General features: G+C 38.6%; 2 protein-coding genes across 2 annotated transcripts; one reads left to right on the plus strand and one right to left on the minus strand.

The window, feature by feature from the left end:
- The first annotated feature begins 147 nt into the window (after nt 1–147).
- LOC105209715 (mitochondrial import inner membrane translocase subunit Tim21) lies at nt 148–1,356 on the plus strand. Its single transcript, XM_011180288.2, has 3 exons — nt 148–609; nt 665–847; nt 908–1,356. The coding sequence occupies exons 1-3, from the start codon at nt 271–273 to the stop codon at nt 1,073–1,075; spliced, it is 690 nt and encodes a 229-aa protein (XP_011178590.1). The 5' UTR covers nt 148–270; the 3' UTR covers nt 1,076–1,356.
- Nucleotides 1,357–1,458: 102 nt separating this feature from the next.
- Nucleotides 1,459–2,814, minus strand: LOC105209716 (uncharacterized). Its single transcript, XM_029038709.2, has 3 exons — nt 2,221–2,814; nt 2,038–2,163; nt 1,459–1,974 (listed from the first exon to the last, which is right to left on the minus strand). The coding sequence occupies exons 1-3, from the start codon at nt 2,554–2,556 to the stop codon at nt 1,459–1,461; spliced, it is 978 nt and encodes a 325-aa protein (XP_028894542.2). The 5' UTR covers nt 2,557–2,814.
- Nucleotides 2,815–20,679: the final 17,865 nt, after the last annotated feature.

The following is a 20,679-nucleotide window of genomic DNA, read 5'->3' on the forward strand; positions in this document are numbered from 1 at the left end:
AAATTTGTACCTTTGTCCCATCTATTTTTGGGTTCACATATGTAAGTCTTTAAATGTATTTGTTTTATATGCTTCATTAAATGAAATTTCATAAATTGTATTATTTCTAATACTGTTGGTAGTGAATATCCCTTCTGTAAATATGTGGCAACAACGGTATGGAAATCAGCTGTTTGGATATCTCATTCATAAGTCCAAGTTCTCTGTTATTGTATTTTATTAAATATTAATCTATTAAGAACATAAAATTGCGTTTAATAAATTTGTAAAATGGCGCAACTGGTTTTACTACGACAAGTGATGAATAAAACTTTAAAACATCAAATGTGCCGCATGATTGCCATGTCGCAGTCCCCTCTATATCAAATACGAAAGGAGGAGGACACGAGTCGTTCCTTGCAGGAGTCTAGAGAACGAGCTGATATATCGACAGATGTTAGACCTCTGGGTGAAAAAATCAAGGAAAATACAAAAACTGTCAGTTACACAGCGATAATTCTAGCCGGTATTGGAGTAACCGGCGTAATGTTTTACGCAATTTTCCGCGAGCTCTTTTCTAGTTGTAGCCCAAATAATATTTACTCAGACGCCTTGGATCTCGTAAAGGAGGTAGGTTCAAATGCAATTAAAAGATTGTTGTTTTTTTCAAATATCAACTATTTAGGATCCGCGTGTTCAAGATGCACTGGGAGCTCCCATAAAAGGGTATGGTGAGGAGTCACGTCGTGGTCGCCGACAACGTGTTGCACATTCGACTTTCGAGAGAAACGGAGTACTACATGTACGCATGCAGTTCTACGTGCAAGGTATACGCAACAGAGGCACAGTTCATTTGGAGTCACGTCAGGTAATGGTTAACATATCAATAGAACTTCTGTTCAGTAATATCTTTCTATACAAATAACAGGCATCTTCGGGGAAAATGGAATATCGTTATTTATTTGTGCAACTCGATTACTACCCTCACACAACTATTATTATCGAGGATAATCGTGCCTATGATCCCAGCCCCGCGTCGTCCACAATTCCTCTTAATTCTGGAAATCTAGATTTTACATCGTTCCAGAAGAAATGATACCACATGTTCGGTATATAAAGGTGTGCAGACGATGAATTTTATTAAAGTTTATTTTTATTTTATAAGATACCATACCAGACAGTGTATTCTTATAACATGCAACGAAACTGTAACATGTAAAGATTTTCTTAAAAAAGACTAATTTGTTTACTGTCAAATCGCAAATCGATAAGCTGTGGTTATAAATAATACTGTACAAAATTAAGAACAAAACAGTTTTGTTAAAGTCGCCAAAGTTTAAGCAATACACAAGCACTCCTGTGGATGCAATAATTAAATTACTGCTGTTTTTTAATTTAATTTAATTTGTTTTTTAATATTTAGTACATTACGGAGGTTGAGAACTCATCCAAATCAATGTAGTCTCGTTCCTGTTCTTGTCAGTAGAGCTTCTTCCAAGGTATCACTTCCCAAGCCCGAATAATGTGCTGACCAAACAAATAATCTTTAACTTTGTTCATAATATAGAATGAGATACCGAAGAAGGAAGCAAAATATAACCAAAATTGTCCCAGGCGCTCCCAAACACTAAGGTGGTATCGCGCAGGCACTTGCAATACATCTAAATCCAATTGTATGCGAAGTGTGTTTCCGGATTCGCGTCGAAAGTAAGTTTCTTGTTCCGAGAGCTGAAAATATGCTGGATTCCTTTTTAGTTGTTCAAGCAGGTTTTGTATTTGAAAATCGTTCATGTTCACATGACTACTATTGGAGTTGAATTTCACCGGAAGAAATTGTGTTTTAGTATTGCGACCGGGAAATGGGCAAGTGAACTCTATATATTGCTTAAGTTTTAATTCCGCTTTTAGTAATATGGTGCCAGTGCTTAACTGCATTCCTGATGGGATAACATTATGATAAGTGAGAAGTGCTGGCGGCGAAAGAGAACATTTGTGCTGTAAACAAAGTAAAAAGTTTGTTAATATAGTGTACTCTGTTTATTATTTATCAAACCCCACCTTCAGCTTCGCCTCAAAAAGTATTGCCAAATTGATGCTCTTGATGCGACCTGGTAGTGATTCTAGTTGTTGTTGGAAATGTGCGCGATCAATTGTGCCATCATGATCAAAGTCGTCGGTCCAATACTATAAAGAGTTAGCACTGTATTAAAGATCAACTAAGCTGCTGCGACTATTGCTTACCTTAATTCCCTCACAACTTTGGCCCAGTTCCATTACAACAGTATTTAGCTGCGGCAGGGTACTGCATACCACCAAATTAACATTTTTTATGTGATTCACATCTTCCCCTTCCGTTTCAGCAATTAATATGCTTTGAAATTTAAATTGCAGTCGCGGTTGCTCGAAGAGTATACGTGATTCCGAAATACCGGAATACGGACTGAGAAGCGACACCAGCAACATGGGTATCATTACAGACAAGATAATGAAAATGAGTACGATAATGCTTGCGGAGGAACATAGCGAGTTCTTGTAAATTATAGCTGTGTTCTTCGTATGCAAAGGTATGAACTTCATTGTTTTTCGCTTTTTTCTTTGTTATTAAATAATTAATATGAAAATGTAATTTTATTTTATTATTAATGCTATTACAATGCACTTCATGTCACTTGCGGAATATGATAAAGTATACTTCGTTATTGCACTGGCGTAATAAGGTATCCTTGGCAACGGTTCGTTGTACATACATTTGAGCGTAAATGTTTAAAATCAGTGTCAAATATGAATTTTAAATAATTTTGTAAATAAAGTAGGTTTTTCAAATCACTGTTTTTTGGTTGCTCTGTTTTAGGCGTTAAATTAAGTATTAAATATAACGAAGAACATAATGAAATTAATTCAAAAATAAATGTTTTTCAATGTTTTTTGACAACTTCTCCGAATTTTTTGTGTTCAAATATAGATGCCGCTGGTAAGCGTTTCTCTATATTCCTGCAGATGTCACTATGGAACGTATCTATGTCACACACCACATGATTTAGCTTAGTTACACACCACCGAAGGTAAGCTTTCAGCAACGCTTTTTATCGATTGGATAAAATATTATCCAATTTCGGAGAAAATATTATTTTATCCAAAGGCAGCAAAGACCGTTTTTACAATCTCTGAAGAACGTATCCAAATTCAAATTTCTTTAATTTTTTACTTAAATGTATATCTATACATTCATATGGTCCTACACAATTTATTCAGTATTTTAGTTCTAAGTTTTTTGTTTCTCTGAAACACAGTGTTATTACAATAAGTCATAATAAATAATATCTGAAGAGCAGCAGATAAATTTCCATTACATTTTTCTACTGAAAACCGCAAATAACGCAGGACACTCACGCACTTTCTGCGTTTTAACCGAAATTATACTGTAAAAAAGGCGAAACAGTTACACACATGCCACTTTTTACCAACGATACTGGGCGGAGCAAAAGAGAAATGCATAAACGCACAGTTTACGGTTTTTCACAGCTAACTTTGCGCTCTATGTGAGAAAAGTATTAACGGACAAACGGAAAACCGCAAGGAAATCCAACAAATTGCCTGCGAGTGTGTATTATGTAAGGAGGCCCTCACACGCACGCTAAAATGCCAACTAATAAGCCTTAAATGACGAAACCGCAAATTATCTGTAAATACCAACAAAAAGTGAAACAGTTTGTTTTTTTCATATTTTTTGTAATTTTTGACTTTGTGACAGCTTGCAAAGAAATATGCATTATTTTAGTTATCATTGCGCGCATTCAAATATTACAGCATTTTTTCCATATTTCGAGCAGAAAATAAACGCTTATCTTGTCATATCATAAAAATGTACATAAACCATAATGGTCTCTATATATGTATATATAGATGTAGATATGTATGTTTGTTGCTTACGTTTGAAGTCCACTAATGTCCGTTACACGACAGGTTGCCCGCAGTAGCGATATGCACAAACCGTTATCCTTAGAGACGAGACTTTGCAAAAATATTACTTGACACTGTCGTTTTTGTTGCTGTAGTACCAAAACAGGTGTTGGACGCCTCGGGTGCTATGGTCCAAACATAACAACATGGCAGCTGGGAATCTCGCATGGTTTTTTTTTTCAGTTTGTAGAAAACTGTTAAAAATTATTTAGAAAAAATCAACCGCTATGTTTTAAATATTTACAATGTGCGCGCACAACTTCGAATGGATAACAAACTGTCAAAACTGTTCGCCATTTTATGTGTGTTGGACGATGAACGGTGTAGTTGGGTTGGCCCGCTAGTCCAGCGGGAAATCGGAATTTGTAACGAGTCTGCTTCGTTTTTCTTTGTGCTGTCTGCTTGTTGTTGTTGTTGTATGTATGTAAGTATGTATACACGGTATCTAAACTTTTTCCACGATTTTTTTTGTGTGTGTGCGAAATTGTTGCGATTTTTTGACAGTACCGCCAGAGTACACATGCTTTGTGAGGTTAGGTGTGAACACATACAGTTTTGTAGTTTATTGCACCTTTTTTACGAACTTTTTCGAACATTTTTTCTGTTTTGCTAATTTTTCCCGCGCAGGAACCATTATATGAGATAATTCGTACATCAGTAGACTTGCAAGGAACGAAAAAATCCATTTTTCCATGAGAATCCTTGATTCCTTATTCAAAGAAGTTTTTTTATCACTTGCCTCTTAGACAAATCAGTTCAAAGCCGATTTTTTACATGTATTATTTAACTAAATTTTCAAAGCATATATGTAAGTATGCGGTGTATTCAAAAAGTAACGGAAATTATAAAAAAGCTGGATTATGTGCATAAACGAATTAGTAAATATTATAAAAGAAATAAAAATTCCCGTTATTTTTTGAACACACATCGAATAATCTACTCTGACATCTAACCCAAAGGTGGTCTATTGAAAGATGGTGAAGATATAATAATTTTCAGCTTTAATTGCGAACTGTCCTATGTATTATTGACTGCCTACTCCACTAATTAGCTTAATATCAACTTCCCCCCACTTTATTATTTCTCAAACTGTTTTCTTTTTCTTCAGCAGCTGGCATCTTATCTTTATTATATCAACACAGCTAGTTCTGCATTAAATTTGGTCATTACGAGATGTCAACATAGAGAATACCACAACATCCGTTAGCGCACAGCAAGAAGACAACCCAATAAAGCTCAACTGTTTTTCACAATTGCTGGAAGAAATTGCGCTTACTCGTCTCACCCACTTTGCCAAAGAACCGTAAGTTACACACACATAAATATGTATCCTAAGTATGCATGTATGTATTGTGAGTACTGTTAATAACTGTGTATGCATATTTGTGGGTTGTGTTTGCATGTGTGCGCAAGCATAAAAATGGCGGCAAAAATGGCTCCCATGTCTTTCATTAAAACTTTCGCCAAATTATCGGGTAACATATGGATGCTGTCTGTCACATACACACAGTCAACAACAACAACAACAACAGACCCAAAAAAGAAAAACTAATGCTTTGCGGCTTAGAAAGCAACCGCCAGCAGATGGCGTAGGTGGTTGGGGGCGAGAGGCAGTGAAGTGAAGCCAGGCAGAGTAACTGTCTAACGACGACATTGTCGTTCACTTTATCATCGTTCATGCCTGTCAGTCTCCCGGAGTATATAAATGAACAGCGAGACCACTAGTCTGTAAGCGGATCGAGGCGGGGGAGTGGCGAAGTGTTGGCTTCTAAATGAAGATGGAAATGTCGTCGCGCTGTTCAAGGGTGGCGCTTGGCCGAACTGTTGCCAATATGAGTCTGAGTCTACGCATCCGGGATGGGGGTCAGTGGCACCAGGAGTCTTCGAGTATATTCGCTCACCTTAATTATGTGATTTCCTTTGAGAGCGGACATGAAAAATTTCCCCTTTTTTGTGCTGTGGCTGCTGTGTGGGTGGGTGGGTGCTTGTTCTCGAGATGAAGGATAGATAGAGAGAAATAACGGTATTCAGCGCAAAGGGGGTGGCTGTGTATGGCGTGTTGAAATATTGCAGAAGCCTCTTTTACGGTTTTTTCTTTAATGCCTTGCACGTTCTCTGGGGAAATGCGGCTTTTTACGCAGAACTGAGTTTGCGCGATTTCCATGGTTGGAAGAGTACCATTTACTGGCAAACAGTGAAACGCATTTCAACTGAAGTTATTGCATTAAGACAATGAATTTCGTAAATAAATGAAAATCTATTATTCTTAATAGTTTTTGAACGAAATTTAATCATCTGACCAATCTCGTAAATTTCACTCCAAACTGAATTTTTTTGGTCAAGAAGGTGTATACTCAATTTGGACCCTCAAAACTCTGCTGTCCGAGTTATTCCTCAGTAATGATCCCACTGTGCAGATATTTTAATGTCTACTCCACATTTTGTTGTCCAAGCAAGTAAACACATATTTCCATCTATTTGTGTATGTAGACATGTCTTCAATGCCCCAGCATCACCGCCAATACATCGAACTGGTGTTGACACCAATTGTGCTCTTTCACGGCACTTCCGGAGTCCCTCTACACCGTTCACAAGCTATACAAATTTATGTGGGTCCTTACGCGATTGACAATGTGGCACATCCCAGGTCGGCCATTCCACGAGCAACTCCGAGCATACATAACTAACACACAGAGTCAATGTGGAAAAAAGCTTCGCTTGTTTGTGGCGCGTTCACTGCTAACGTCTAAGCGCCCGCACTACCGTTAGCCAATCTTTTTCTACTTTGCCTCCTGCAACTTTCTCGGCAACCGTGCTGGCTATTGGCAATTTCGTTTCCTTACTTTACTTCCTTGCTTGCTCGTTTTCTTTTGTTTTTTGTTCTCATTTTTTTTTGTTGTTTTTCGCAGTTGTCGTCGTCGTCACTGCGGTGTGCTTGTGAAAATTTGCCACTTCAACAGCTCTTTTGTGGCGCATGGCGCACACCGACCCGCCAACAATAACGGTCACATCAGCGCCACCGCCGCGCACCAACATCAAGCATCGCCAGCAACGTGCAACGTGCGGTGGCGGCAGCAGCATCAAGCATTCAACATCGGTGGCACGTACGATTTGCGTTAATGTGTTGGCGGCACTGCTGAATGGCAAATGGCAACGACGCTGACGATGGCCGTCGCGAGCGGTGAGGCGGTGTGGCGGTGGGTGCCGCAGTGTTGGCAGTCGGCCATGTCAATGCGGCATTCAAGAGTTGTGGAAATGTCTACCCATACATGAGAGCACACACACACACATACATACATTCACAAACAGCAGGGTATTTGTATGTATGTATGTACTCGCGTAGATTTGGGGCGCATTGATGCTTGGGCTGGGACAGTATGCTTTGGCGCGACTCGAGTATGATATGAAAATTGTGAAAAAGGATATAAACGGCTGCTGACGCGCATAGAATCACAAATATGCGCCACTATACAGCTTCTACATATCTAATATACGGAGAGTAGACGCGTTGGGGTTGCCGACACCCTTATGTGTTCTGTAGACTTTATGCTTGCGTTCAAAAGTACATAAACTGATAAATGGTGGAAAAAGTGGTGGAGCAGAAAAAGGCGAAGCGGGTGCACTGCGTTAACGCTGAAGATAGTGGAGAACATAAAGAATTCTGCTGTAAAAACGTAAAAAAGTGGCAAAAGTGGACGACGTAACGGAATATCGATTTTTTATGCATCTGCCTTAGTATTTACTTAAAGTTAAAGGAGGCTGAATGTAGTGTAAATTTAAAGAGTAAAGTAAACAGGCGAGAAATTCATATATTTTGAGGTGCTTGACCTTCGCACAACATAAATATAATTTTTATAATTTTGAAATAATATATTATATATATGTATATATCCTATATATAATTAATAATAATAATAATAGTATATAGATTCATAAAAGTCCTTTATGAAGCGCCTAAAAGCAGATTGATTTAATTTTACATCCATATACTTCATACAGTATAAGTACGTATGCAGCTATCCATTACAATTTGGGTACGATTAGGTGTTCCTTGTTGGATAAATAATGGTATTAGAGGTTTGTTCAAAAAATAACGGGAATTTTCGTTTTTTGAATAAAATTGTCTCCATTCGATGCCTATGCCAGCGCTCCTTCCAATCGTCGAAACACTTCTCAAATTCGATTTTTTTGGAAAGCCCTTGGCTCCTCCAGCGGTTTCTCGCATGCTTGTAAAACGACGACTCTTTTAGGCAGTAGTCTGCTTTAGAAGCCGAAAAAAGCGTTTTTTACCAATTGTTTTTTGAAAGGGAAGGAAATGATTGCGGTAAACGGAATTTTAAGGCGATAGTGTACTATATTTAAGGCTTAAAAAACAATATTTATTATTAAAAAATATTGAAATTTTTTCAAAGTTGTAAGTATTCTTCTGGAGCGCCTGGAGTCTGCACTTGTAAATCGGTGCCGGTGATGGAGGTCGTGCGATGCATCTGAAACAGTCGAACCAAATTTGTTTTTTAATTTTTAGAAGTTTCTTTTCTTTATGAACTAAAAAATACCGAAGAAGTTATAAAATTACAAATTTTTTCGAAGTTTGAAAAAAAAAATCACTTTTTTAAGAAAAGAATTGACTTTAAGTTGCAAAACAAGTAGTTTAAATAATACTTTAACACAACTTTTTTAACTTTAATACAACTTTTTTAGTTCAAATAGAAGATAATTTAATACTGAAGCTAGATCACTTTGGGTTTTTTCGACCGGACATATATTCTTTTTGTTATCGCCGGCATCATTTTCTAACACTTGTGAAAATGAAAACTCGAGAAAACGCGCTTTAAAGTTTTCGGCCGGGTCTGCCTGAGCATTCGCGTCTGTTCGACGCTCGTCCACTAAAACTGCTCTAGCTTCGAAAATATGTCAAATTGGCCTCTGGAATTTTAAAGACATATTCTTGGATTGTTTTGGAAGAGATTTAAAACAAAACAAAAAAATCGATTTTTTGAAGCAGACTACTGCCTTAAGGGGTTATATACAGTTAGAATTTTCAAAAAATCGATTTTTTTTATTTCATTTTCTTAATGTACATATATTTAAGAATACACACAGAAAATTTCATATCGTTCCGGTGAATATTTTCAAAGTTACAAGCAAATGAAAAATTTGAAAAGGCGTTTCAGAGTGCTTGGAAGTACAAGGTCCAAACTTTAAACGCGTTTTTCTCAAAATGGTGTTTTTAAAGTCGGTGACCAACATTACTCGAAAACTTCTAGACCGATTAGTCTCAAATTTTAACATGACCTTCTTAAATATATTTTTTAGTAATTAATCGAAGATTTTTTCTCTCCGATAAATATTTTTTTTTTTAATAAACAATTTAAGGCCGAAATTTCGGTAAAAAATCGATTTTTTTTTGGAGAAACCGCCATTTTGTCAAAAAATTTTATTTTGCTTATTCCTTCGATTAATTACTAGATTTAACATTATTTTAACGAAATCTGCTTGGTTTTTTAATTTCGGATGATCCAGTTCCGAGATATAGTGGTCACCGCAAAACGTCTTTTTTGAGTGGTGCTCCTCGAGATCAGCTGTAGCTCTTTTTCAAATAAATATTTTTACTAGTACTAAGTCTTAAAATACAGTTAAAAGATAAATAAAAATATAAATTTTTGGATCAATAAATTCAAAAGTTTTCTCAGAAAAAATTCTGGAAAATTCACGTTTTTCGGCCGTCTAACTGTATATAACCCCTTAAAGTTCTCTTTATTTTTGGAAACAGAAAAAAGTCACGCATAGTCATGTATGGCGAATATAGAGGCTAGGATATCGTTACAGTATTTGTGTGAGCTTTCAACAAACGAAAAATGGCTAAGCTCATAAAAACACGTCTAACCTTAGCTCCTGCTACAGACAAAGTAAGCAAAGAATACAAATGAACACTGCTTAAGAGCTATGCAGGTATGTATATCAACTTAAAAAAAAATTGTATAATTGTAAATTTTAAAATTCCCGTTATTTTTTTAACACACCTCGTACTGAGATGTATTTCCTAGGGATATGGATATAATTCACAAATATTTAAATCAAAGAAAAATAAATTTTCTTGCTTCATTAATTTCACATTCTCTATATTATTTAGCTTATAACTTTCCAACATATGTATATACATATGTGTGTGTGTGTGTCATGTGATGGAAGAAACTATTCTTTCAGTTAATATACCCATTTATGTTAAACACATTCATTGTGACATTTGATACGGTGATTTTGACAGACTAAATAATTGGTAACTACAGTTATAGTTTTGACATGTGTAAATAAAATAGTTTGTTAGTTTTTCGTGACATGTCAACCACGATTGTCAAGTCTCTTGTGCATGTTTTTACCAACTCACACGCGATTCCATTGAAATCGACTTTTATTGAGTTCAAAATTAAAATATTCCACAAATGAGTAGATTATTTGTGTATTCGTCTATATATGAACATTCATATGTGACTTTAATTTATCTACTTTTGACATTATATTAAGATTTTGATTGAACCAACTAGAGGCAAATCTAATTGTTATATATGAGGTCTCACTTACAATAACACAAAATTTAAAGATAATATTCTTCATATACATATTTATATAGTATGTATGCCAGTATTTGACTATTTTGACCACAAACACATATACAGTTATACTTCAGTATTTGAAAATTTGCTTATTGAAGCCTCGCGTTATTTGATGATCGTTTAATCGGGCACTTTGAAGACATTTTTATGATATTTTCTCCACATATGTCCATAGGTGTGCGTATGTGCTTGATCCTAGCTCTATGCCGCAAGTGCTGCTGGTGGTCGGGGGTATGTTTGTTCAAAGGCTGCGGCGGTTTTAGTATCAGAGTGTAGTCGCCATAAAAATTTCATGCCGTTCCCTGGCGTTTTATATACTTTTACATAGGTAGGTATGTGGTCAACATTTATTGTAATGCAACAAAGGCGAAAATACGAGCCTTGCCACACGCATGCATCATACACACATACTAACAGACGCTTGCAAATGGTGCACGACGCTGCGGGTTGCAAATCGTTAACATCAAATTGTAATTCAAATTCAAATTCAAATTCAAATTTCTCTAACGACACACTTATGAATATGTATGTATGTGTGTATATGTATTGTGCTCGCGGTGTTCTTCTGCTCTTATCAATTAATTGTTGGCCGCAAGTGCTGCGCAGGCAATGAAAATGAAATTCCCGATGTTTTTTTAATAATACTAAAAAACCATTTAACATAATAAAAGGTTGGCGACGCAGCTTATTGCCGTTGCCTAGTCGATATAGACTCCTCTGCTGTGGCAGTGCAATGCGTCCGACAGCTAATAATCGTGGCATGTGACTTTGTGGTGGCCAACGGCAGTGATGTTAACGACTCAGCGTCAGCGTCAACACCGTAATTCCAGTTGAATTGTGTGGCTGACAGTTTCTCGCATCAGCCGCTTGTTGTTTTTGTCATATAATGAGCTGATGCATATAGAAGAAGAAGTTAATGCTCGAAACCATATATTCATATGCGTCTTACCACACACTCCGACAGCACACTGAGGACTCCCACCGCCCGCGGTTTCCCAAAGTTATCAAACGTGAAATTTTAATGACTTTGTTAAAATTAAGGGCATTCGACACGGCCTTAGAAAGTGTATATATGTATGGATGGCGTTAGTGCGAGACGTTCTGCGTTGTTTATTGATAATAAAAAGTCGACTTGAATTATTTAAAATTTTATGGTTTACGACAAATAAATTCGATGTAAAGGTTACATATTTGAGGTTTTTAATATTTTCTGTTTTCTAGTTTAGTGTTAAAGACTATGCAGTAAGTGGAGAATTGCATTTTTGGGTATATGTAACTAGAGGAATTCATAAAAATGCTATAAAAAGTTAAAAATAAATTTATATAAAAAACAAAATTTTCATTACAAAAATTAAAAAATTAAAAAAAAAATATTTTTTATCAGCAATTTTTATATTTCTTCACCTTTTCAATATTAATATTAAACTTGAAATTTTTTATCTTCCGGCTATCGAATTTTCCGCCAATTATTAGCTTTTTCGAAGAATAATATCAATGCAAATTATTTTCCCACAATTATCTTCGCACTTTCAGCGCGCTCCCAAAGGAAATTTAATAATATCTCATCCAGCTTCATATGAAGAAAACAAATATTCCAACTATTTCCCACAAACGTAAATCTCGTCACCTTTCGCCTCCTTCACCTTCAACTTTCGTGAGAAATTTCGTGCACTTGTTCCGCTCCCCATCCACACAAATGTTCCTCAGCAAGTGCACAAATGTGCCAAAACCAACTACCGAGCAGAAAGAAGTCATAAATTTTTCCGGAAACATTTCAATTTGCAGCAGTGCGACCGCATTAATTTTATGCCCATACGAGTGTGTCAATGACCATTAATACTCGCCCTCAATTGATTGAATTGAAATGTTATACGCTGAATCAAAGCCTGAGCAAGTGCTAATCAATATGGAGTGAGCCCATGCCAGCCACCCCGGCAAACAAAAGCGCTCACGGGTGTACGAGTCAGTTCCTATATTGATTTGTCATTAATGTCGTCATACAACAACCCACATATGAACGGCATGTGTGTGTGTGTGTGTGTGTGTGGCAAATAAAAAAATAATATATGTCTAAGCATTTGCTGCGAATCCCGGTGGATTAAGTGGCACTCGTGTGTGGCAATATCAATAATTGCCCAAAAACAAGTGTAACACATATACCATGCAAAGAGAGAGAGGGGTGGCAAGTGATTTATTGTAGCTAAAAGAAATTGCAACGCGACTTTTTCACTAATCAATTACAAAAACAATGTTATTCTAATAAGTGAATCGAGCTAAAACTTGCTTTCGCTTAAAATTCTCTGTCTACCCTTTGTAAGTTGAAACCCTTCGAAACTGTCAAAAAGTCGACATTTCGCGCTCATAATTGATTGTCATAATTTTTAAGAGATTAATTTACATGCTCCTCCTGCCAAACCGTTCAACGCTTAACGTTGGTGGCAGCCGAAAATAGTTCTTTAATTATCATAATCCCGCTCCGCAGTTTCAACGACTTTTTTGTACCCTCTCGTGCATACTCTGTAGGAGAGACGCAAACTTTTTGGCAGTTCAAGTAAAAATTAAACATAATTACGTTTTAATCATCTTTATTGCGCTTTTTACAACTTTTAAACAAATTGCGGTTAACTGCTCATCTTCCTCCTGTTGGCCCGTCCGGCTCTGTTGGCTGTCATATGCGGCAACTTGCCTGGCATCTCATCAACGCAATCATCCCTCCATTAGGGGTTGGTGGTACAAAGTATTGAAAAGTAACGAAAAGTTTCACCACTTAACCGCAAATTAGAATGCGTGCATGTAACGGTATAGTACAGCGATCGTGTTTAACCTCATTTTTTATGAATTTTTGAAGGAAAGACTGTAAAAATATATATTTTTGTCTTAATGCATATATTTATTGTATACGCACTAGAAATATACTTTTTGTGGCATAACATGACAGGTATGAAATATCATAATGATGAGAACGCATGACAATTTCACTTTCACGTTTCATTTTGATTATAATATGAAAACTTAAATAAAAATAATACTTCTCGGTTCGATGTGACTCAAAATTATAAACGACGGGTTAAGCTCATGTCTCCGAAAGTCGATATTTTAACTCACGAAAATCTTTGAACTAATTTATGCATTTCTGAATTTCCATTATCGATTTGGGATATTTTGAGTAATTTTTGGCTGAAGAATTAAATGAATTTTTATGGCGAGAATTGTCATCAATTTCAGTACAAACGGCACAGCATCGCCACGTAAATCAATTGATAGACGCCAAAGCTTTGGGAAAGCCAGAGATGCCATACTTTTTTTTTATTTACGTAAACAGAGACTTGTTTTACGCTGTGTTGCACAGATCTAATGAAGATTTACTTTTAACGATTTTACACAAATTCTACAGCAAACAAGCCGAACACATGAGCTGCCACACACACACACACAAGTGGACTCATTCGGATATTTATTTCGTTTACATGCGTGTGTGAGTGTGTGCAGCGCAGATGTTGCAGCAATTCATTTTGTATTTCTAACGGCAACGCTTGCTATGGCCATTTCGTAAAATATGGCGGCGGTCAATGGACTTATGTGTGTATGTGTGTGTGTGTTTTCGTACGAATTCACAATAAAAGCATGGAAATGCAAAAACAATAATCGCTGAGCTACAAATCCTACAAGCAATTATAAATGTTGTAGCAAACAACAATTTTTGTGCACAAACACATGCAACACAGTTATGGCTATATGTGACCGTAGTGTTGTCTGTTGCACGTACGCTGGATAAATCGGAGAGTGAAAGCATATCGCTTGCAACTGCCGCATGTCGCATGCCATGCTGATGTGTATTCTAGCTACTCTAACGACAACAACAACAACAACTAGAACAGCAACAGCGCTGGCTATTGTTGCAGCAACACTTTATGCCACTTGCCATTACTCTTTTTTGCAGTGTTGTTGTTGTTGTTGTTACAGCCATGTTGTGCCATTGCCAGATTTATGTGCACTATATGCGGATATAAATTCTAAATACGCGATCACAAAACCATTTCCTATGCGGCAAATTCGGTGCAACACTTTTTCAAACGCCGCCCATCGCTGCACACACACACACACACACACACAAACACTCGCCTTCATTTATGCAACAACGCGATGTCCAACTGCTGCATGCTTGTAGTTAGTTGGGGCTTTTATTGTCATGTGTTGTGTGTCATGGCGCTGCCAATGAATGAATGAATGCGAGCAGTGGCTCTGCCATCGAGCTTTTTTCAATTAGAATTCTCGCATTGATAGTTTGGCACGAAGCGATTCTTCTAAATTGCTTCATTGCGCAATTATTGCAATTAGAGCTGCAAATGCAGAGCAATCCGCTTGTGGGAGAGGGTAGGGGCGGTTGACTGTTTGCCGCAAATCGACAAAGAGTGGCCCGTAATCGCCGCTTTGTGGTGGCGGTCGCTGACCACAGATGACCACAGATTTTAAGTGTGCTTACAATTCGCCTCCATAAATCAGTCGCTTGTCTTTTAATCCGTTTTAATTGCTTCTGGTTTTCGCTCGCATCCATAAACGTGCAAATTTTTACAGTAAAACATGCGTATTGCCGTTATTGCCACTGACTGATGCTGATTGCGTCGCTGCTGTGGGTGATTAAGCGTGTCCATTACAAGCACTTGCCCACTGTGCAGAGTCCCAAAAAGGTGGGGGTATTGCAGACCATGATAAAGTTGGTCTTAATATCATTCATTCTACGTCAGTGTTTCATCGTCGGATGAGGCTTCGGGCTGCTCTGCCATTATCCAATAAACCATGTGCCGCGGAATCTTTAACTTTTTGTATTGTCTTGAAGATTCTCCCATGAAGGTGGTAAACAAGTACACAGCTAGTTGATATTTATTAAATAGATTACACGATTGGACTTATCTAACCTTCATAATCTCTTAGGAAACCATTCAATCAAAGCCATTCTCCTAAGCATTTGCTTTTTTTCATATTACAAATATTTTAAATTGTTGTTGTTGTTGTAGCGGCATAAAACATTCCCTAGAAAATTTTGAGGAATGTTGCCGATTTGGCAGTCCTTGGCCGGATAAAAATCCGGGTCCGTTCCGGTTACGTAGAACCGACTGTCGTGGGAACGGTGTTATAAATTGTATTTAGGCTGGCTTAAGATTTACTAGTTCACAACAACAACCGCAATATATCGGTTCTATCCTTATATTTGTGTATACTTATTGTTTCTGTTGCCAACGGTCCTCACTGGACACATTGTATACATTTTAGGATTATCCAACTGTGTTTGCAAGAGGCTTTCGCTTTTATTGTTTTTGCTGCGATGTGGCGACATTTTGTCATTTTTAATTGCCGCACAAGTAGCATTTGTATTTAACGATTGCCGCTATGGCACTCTCAGCCGACGCTCCAAAGGGAGCGCTCACACGCCCACATGTACTCTCGAACTCGATTGCCACTGCGACACATATTTTATCCATTTATTGCCGCAACGCGTAGCATACGGAAACGGAAATGTTTAACACACACACACACGTACAGATAGAAGCACATAAAAACTCCGCCGCATGAGCGTGTGGTCAACACGCATTTAAATTCAATTTGCTGCCTGCCACTGGGCTCCCATGTGTGTAATGGCGATTCGTTGCACACACACACACACACACACACCACATTTCCACCCACTCCTGCAGCTGAGCTCCTCTTTCGACAGCCATTGCTGCTTACTGGCTGCCAGTGTGGACTTTGCTGCAGCACTCTTTGTTGTTAGCACAAGACAAATGGCTCAGTGCAGAGTAGCAACGTGGGTTGTTTCGGGTTTATTGTTTTCCAGCAATGCTTTGCACGCTGCACGCTTGCAAGCGATACATGAAGAATTGCAGTGCCGCCTAATCCTTGCGATGCGTGTTAGCTTGCTGCTGTCTTTTATTGCATTCCACTGGAACTCACTTTACTTCTTTTTCAACGCAAGCATGCCCAGCTGTGCTACTAGATTGGCCATTAAAATATGTATGCGCAGCGATTGGGGAGTAAGAGTAAGCCAGTTGTTGGAACTGAAAATGCTGAAATTTAAATTTTTATTGACTTAAAGTGAATATGTTTTGAAAATATCTAAATTTATTTGATTTTACTTTACCGAAGATAGAACTGAATTAAATACATTACTTCCACATTTTTATTTCAACTACAAAGTTGAATACGAATCCATATAGGTCAAGAGCATTTATCTCCAAAAAGTTTAAATTAAATATTTTGCGAAGAATTTGGATCACCAATTAAAAGCGTTAAACACACGGTGGATGAAGCATGACAAACACCCACACATTGTCTGCTAAACAATCAGTACTATGCGCTTCCTCATTCTTTTGTTGTTTCCTGTCTTTCCATTGCAGCGGTTGGCCGCCTCGGCCTGTCACCACAGCGCATTGTCGGCGACATGTTGAAATCTCGCCAATTTAGCGCCTGTCAGAGAGGGCCCAGCGATCTCCGTAACAGCACCAAGCACCCTCCCCTCGCGCGCCCTTTACAATGCCCTTTACAATAGTATTAAATTCATTTCGCTTAAACGAGATTGTGTGGCATTAATGCGCATCATTGTTGTTGCACGGACGTAAGCGTGCTGCATAAGCCACATATTTATGACATTTTGATTTGCGTGAAATTTGCTTTATGCACGCAGGCGCGTCGTCACATAAACGCCCAGCAATTCCACTGTGCGCTCGTTGATTTCACATATCGTTAGCTCAACGTGCAACAAACACCTCGTGCAACACAAATGCGCGCATTAAATGAGCTTCACTCGCGCATTTCTGCACCTTGTTTGATTCAAAAGAAAATCGTTTTTTTGCACCTTTTCAGCAGTGAGGAGGCCACCTCAGCGCGATTGCTGCTGAAACTGTATCACTGCGTGTCGGTGGCGCGCATGCGTGCGGCACATGCTGCCATTGACGGCCGCACGGTCCTACTGCCATCCCGCTGCTGCATACTCGAGGTGTTTGTGGCGCGCGTGCGCATTGCAGCCACCCCCTCCCCGCTCATCAAGCAGCGTGTTTGCATTGCCAATTAAATGAATATATGCGTGCAACAGACGCCAAGCGAGTGGGGCACTGTGGAAAAAAGTCAAACTAAAGCGACATATTTTTGACATTTTTATGAGCGCTGCGCACATATATCAATTTTCACGCCGGTGTTGTTGTTGTTGTTGCTGGCGTGCATTAAATGAAATTCCACATAAACGGGCGCCCACGATGCCATTTCATAAATGTCCATTGAAGCAGACACAGCGGCATGGCGTTGTGGGCCCGAGGCGCCTGCGCTCTCAATGCTGCTGCTGCTGAAGCTGGATTTCTCGCTGTCCATTCATTTTCGCGCATGCCTCAACCGCCTCCGTGCGCGCATCACGGCCGTGCAACGCGACACATTTCATGCGAATATTATTTATTCGCTGCGGCCAAGCGCAAGCGAGTAAGGGCGCATCGAAAAGTCGAAGAGTCTGAGAGTTAGGCATTTATCACACTTTGAATTCGTTGTACTTTTTGGGGTCGCCACTGACGTGTGCGCTACACAAGGTATGCAGGACTGTACACTGTCTCAGCAATACAACAGAAATATTTGACTTTCATTTAACTCACATTGTTTTATAATTGTTACAATTATTTTATTGTATGTTCAAATCATAAAAATAGCATTTAATTACTCGACAATCAACGACTGGGTTCAATAAGTCGCTGACTTTTTTCGCAGTGGTTTTAATCGTATGCTAATTGGAAAAACAAACTAATTTAGAGAACAGCGTTTGCGACAGGCGATCGCATTAAGTGAATTATTATCGCAAATATGGGCGATAATTCGCCGTGGAGCTCAGTGATTAATGCGACAATCAACAATCAATGGCGTTAGTTCAAAGCGTTTAAAAGTGGCCATAAGAATTAACAACTAATTTTCTATAATAACTAAATTGCATATATGTTGTTGTTGTTGTTGTTGTACATATCAACGAGTTGTTGAATTGAAGTGATGACTTGCAAATCAGCATTTCACAGCTTTCAAGTGACGATAATTGCAACAAATTACTGTGTTCGCAATTTACATTTACATTCGGTCGCGCCGTGCACACCTCCACACGCCGCAACGTAACTAACTGACTGGCATTAACATAACATAAACATAAGCATTTATTTGCATATGCACACACTGACGATGGCGATTAACGCAAGCCGTCACTAATTGCCGGCTAACTGTTTGATTTAATGACTATCGATTGGTGTAGCTCACCGGCGCAGCGTTGAATGCCGCTACAAACTGCGCGCGCTGTTGTTGTTGTTTGTTGTTGTTATTTTTATTGCTTTTCGATTTCACTTCCTCGCTGCTGCACTTTTGCACTTTTATTTGCGTAAACTTTGACTTATGAACGCTGCACCGCTTGCACCGACTACTCAGCGCCCGACACGAACGCGGCGCGGCGACACTCGACGCATGCGCATAAACTACACGCCGAACTGTAGGTGGTGTTGCGTGCGCGGCGCATGCGTTTGCGTTTGCGCGTGCATTGTCATCTCCCGTTGTTCGGCGTCTCATAAATTTGCCTTTTTATGCATCGATCGGGAACGAGCGGCCGCCTTCCCGCCTTATTTGTTTGTACACAAAATTTCATCTGAATTATGGAATAATGCCGAGATTTATTTGCAGAAATTCGAAGTGTCAAAATAAAGCTGCGAAACATGGTCACTACAAATTGCATGCGGTGAAGCGAGGCAATCAATAAAAATATTAAAATTAAATGGGAGAAATGTCTTAACGCAGTGGGAGCATCTCTAGAAAGCCAAAGATCGATATTAGGGGCTTCTTCGAACCAGCAGCCATTAAGACTATTCAAACTAAGATTATATGTAACTTAAGTGCGCTCCCGAAGTCAACTAAAGAACAACAGAAAGTCATGACAGATTAATAAATAATCTTTTGAGTTAATTGACCTAACCTCAAAATATTAGATTTTCTTATTTAAAATGTTTTTGTCAGAAACATTAAATTTTGCTCTGAATTCTCAATATTAAGGTGCCTATTAGAATTGTCCGCACATTATTGGACTTTTCTTTAAGCTTGTATACAGTTCAACACTTGAATTGAAATATTGCAGTTGACCTACTGCCAAAAAACCAAAAAAGAGAAACCATAATTGCTCTAAATCTCAAAAAAGAATAATAAAAAAAATTGAAGAACGGATTTTGGAAAAAAAATTATCAGAATATAGGAAAAAAAGTAAAACGGTAACAACCTCAAATTAATAAGAACTCTTAGCATCCGAAACACTGTGGCTGGAAGCGAATTTCGACAAAAAAAACTAATTTCCGACGGCTATCCGAGCGGTATCTTCAAGCAACGCTTCTTCAGCGATCGCTTTCATCATCAGCACCATCATCATCAATAGCAACAGCATCAACGACGGCATCTTTATCAGCGGCGTCCGCATCAGCACTGGTAGCCACAACATCGTTTGACCGACTGCCGTTCTGTCGATTAGCTGTCCAGCCAACCGTTCGTCCGGCCGCAAATGCACTCATTCCTGGCGTGGCACATCAAACTCGCACGCCACGCTGTCTGCCGCCGCAACGCGATCGACAGCAATTGTCTGGAAGACACAGACGTGAGCGAGATAGAACGTATGCGGGTTTTTCTGATTTTTTGATGGTCCGCACATTTCGTCGGCGCAATTATTTATATACGAAAACCCAGACATAATTACAGGGCGGTACGCAGTTTTCGGAGTTAACACTTTCGTAGTTGGGAAAATGCCGCTGGCGTAGTTTATTGATGCAACAAGCGGCCGACAAGAGATGAATGCTGCAACACCAGCATTTGGCGTGCCTGTGAGTTGACTGGTTGCTCTGCTTTTCTTTAGATGATGGATTTTTGCTGCAGTCGGCTTCCTTAAATAGTTACTGATCAATGCATTGCTGAGTTTTGTCGATAGCTGATACAGCTCGGCGATTGTATCCTCAAAAGAAACCGCTTTCAGGGTTTTATAACTTTCTTTAATTTGGATTCTTGTGTTGTATAGAATGAGTAATAGTAAACATTTGCAACTTCTCTCCAAAGTGCTCGGAGGGTCTCGGAACTGAGAGTGAGA

The sequence above is a fragment of the Zeugodacus cucurbitae genome, chromosome 3, assembly GCF_028554725.1.
Source record: "Zeugodacus cucurbitae isolate PBARC_wt_2022May chromosome 3, idZeuCucr1.2, whole genome shotgun sequence".
NCBI lineage: Eukaryota > Metazoa > Arthropoda > Insecta > Diptera > Tephritidae > Zeugodacus > Zeugodacus cucurbitae.

What these genes read in the sequence shown, in the direction of transcription:
- LOC105209716 (XM_029038709.2), bottom strand. Translation starts at nt 2,556, where the DNA reads ATGAAGTTCATACCTTTGCATACGAAGAACACAGCTATAATTTACAAG. An exon ending in AAAGTTGTGAGGGAATTAAG is followed by an intron (nt 2,164 to 2,220) that starts GTAAGCAATAGT and finishes AACTCTTTATAG; the next exon opens with TATTGGACCGACGACTTTGA. An exon ending in TTTTTGAGGCGAAGCTGAAG is followed by an intron (nt 1,975 to 2,037) that starts GTGGGGTTTGAT and finishes CTTTGTTTACAG; the next exon opens with CACAAATGTTCTCTTTCGCC.
- LOC105209715 (XM_011180288.2), top strand. Translation starts at nt 271, where the DNA reads ATGGCGCAACTGGTTTTACTACGACAAGTGATGAATAAAACTTTAAAA. An exon ending in CCTTGGATCTCGTAAAGGAG is followed by an intron (nt 610 to 664) that starts GTAGGTTCAAAT and finishes TCAACTATTTAG; the next exon opens with GATCCGCGTGTTCAAGATGC. An exon ending in TTCATTTGGAGTCACGTCAG is followed by an intron (nt 848 to 907) that starts GTAATGGTTAAC and finishes TACAAATAACAG; the next exon opens with GCATCTTCGGGGAAAATGGA.